At 16.8% G+C, this 1,880-nt stretch overlaps 1 protein-coding gene across 1 annotated transcript in view; it reads left to right on the top strand.

Annotated features, from left to right (window-relative positions):
• Window positions 1–453: 453 nt before the first annotated feature.
• Window positions 454–1,880, top strand: part of PGAL8A_00437400 (conserved Plasmodium protein, unknown function) — a gene marked incomplete at both ends in the record, with an annotated part of 4,375 nt that continues 2,948 nt past the window's right edge. The window contains one exon of the mRNA XM_028673109.1: window positions 454–1,643. Coding sequence (XP_028529595.1) covers window positions 454–1,643 — 1,190 coding nt within the window. The remainder of the gene's footprint in view (window positions 1,644–1,880) is intronic.

Here is a 1,880-nt window from a genome sequence, read left to right as displayed (position 1 = left end):
TTTTTTTTTTTTTTTTTTTTTTTTTTTTTTTTTTTTTTTTTGTAATTAAACATAACTAAGTAAAGATATATTATTTTTCATTATTTTATTTTGAAATTCTTTTTTTCTTTTTTATTATAAAAGATATATCTTTCTATTTTTTATTTTATATTTTTATTAATTTTTAATTTATTAGATTAATAAAATTTAAATAAATGGTTGAATTATAGATAAATGAAGAATTTTTTATTTTCTATATTTGTAAAATGTACCTTTTAATAAACTGAAAATAAATGAAAGAGTGTTATATATGAATTTCAGTGTTTCGATTTTTATATTAAGGTATTATTTTGTATATTTTTATATATATAGAATAAATGAATTAATTATAGCTATAAATTATGAAATTAAAAATTTTAGGTTATTCTAATAATATATTTTATTTATAGATTTTAAATAAAAATAATATTTAAAATGTGGGAAAGTAAAAAGGAGGAAATAGTAAATATTTTATTTACTATGTTTTTAGTATTAATACAACAGATTTCTTTATTATATATAATATCAAATTATACAAAAAATTATCACTATTTTATATTTTTAGTTGTTGATTTATTTTTGTGTTTATATATTGTATGTAGTGTTTATGATAATAACAATGCAGGAGTAAAGATTTCTATTCAATGGATGATTTATATGATGACTTTAAGTATGAAAATGATAATTTTTTCCTTTTTTATTAAAGATTCTAGAAAATATACAAATAATAATACTTTTTTATTATATTTAAGTAATGACGTATTAGTTTATAATTTAATTTATATGACTCCTTTTATTTATTTACTTTTTTCATTAAGAAGTAGAAATATTTTAGAAAATATATTAGATAACAAAATTATTAATGAAAATATATTAAGTGTTGATGTTAATATAATTAATTTATTTGATCTCATTGATTTGATATTTATGTATTCTCATTTAACGAGTATATACAAAATAGTAACGGATTTTGAATTTTATAATTTTCAGAACACATATATAATGTTGATTATTGTAATTGTTGCTTTAGTTTTATTTGGTTTTTACTTTCCTATTTACACAAATATAGAAAAATCATATTCCTATGATGAAACAGCTAATTTACTTATTAAAAAGAAAAATCACAAAATATATGAAGGTAACAATAGTAGCAGTGAAAACTTTTATTTTTCTTCTAATTCAGTTTCTACACATCCTACAAAATCACATGCAAAAAAAAATTCATATCTTTTTAATAAAACAAATATAAAATCTTTTAAGGAAAACAAAATAACAAATTTTGCCGATCCTTTAGATAATAATATAAAAAGTAACATTAATAAATCTTTCTCCACCTATACATCTATAGATACTATTGAAACAACATTTTCTTCATCAGATTTTTCAAAAAATTTTTCTTCTAAAAGTTTGTCAACTTCATCTTCATACTTTTCATTGTCTTCTTCCCCGTCTGTGTCATCTTATTTGTCTCCTTTTTTTTCCTTTACATCTAAAAATTACAAAAATAAAATGAACAAATCTGATGATAGAAAATATAAAGATGTATATACAGATGTTTATATTACAGCTAAGTTCCATTTCATAATTGGATTTTTCTTAATAGATATTCCTTTTTTCATATATAGGTATAGATTAAAATGAACATTATTATATGATATTTAAAGGTTCATATAAAGATAATTATATAAAATAAAGTATTAAATATTATTGAAAAAAATTAGAAAATAATAAAAAAAAAAAAAAATAATAAGATACATATGAATATCATAAGGAATATATTATAAATTTTACTATTGCAAAATTATGAAATATATGATAAAAAAAAAAAAAAAAAAAAAAAAAAAAAATATATTTATATTTTT

The sequence above is a fragment of the Plasmodium gallinaceum genome, assembly GCF_900005855.1.
Source record: "Plasmodium gallinaceum strain 8A genome assembly, contig: PGAL8A_v1_119, whole genome shotgun sequence".
NCBI lineage: Eukaryota > Apicomplexa > Aconoidasida > Haemosporida > Plasmodiidae > Plasmodium > Plasmodium gallinaceum.
This window is presented reverse-complemented; position numbering and strand designations above follow the sequence as displayed.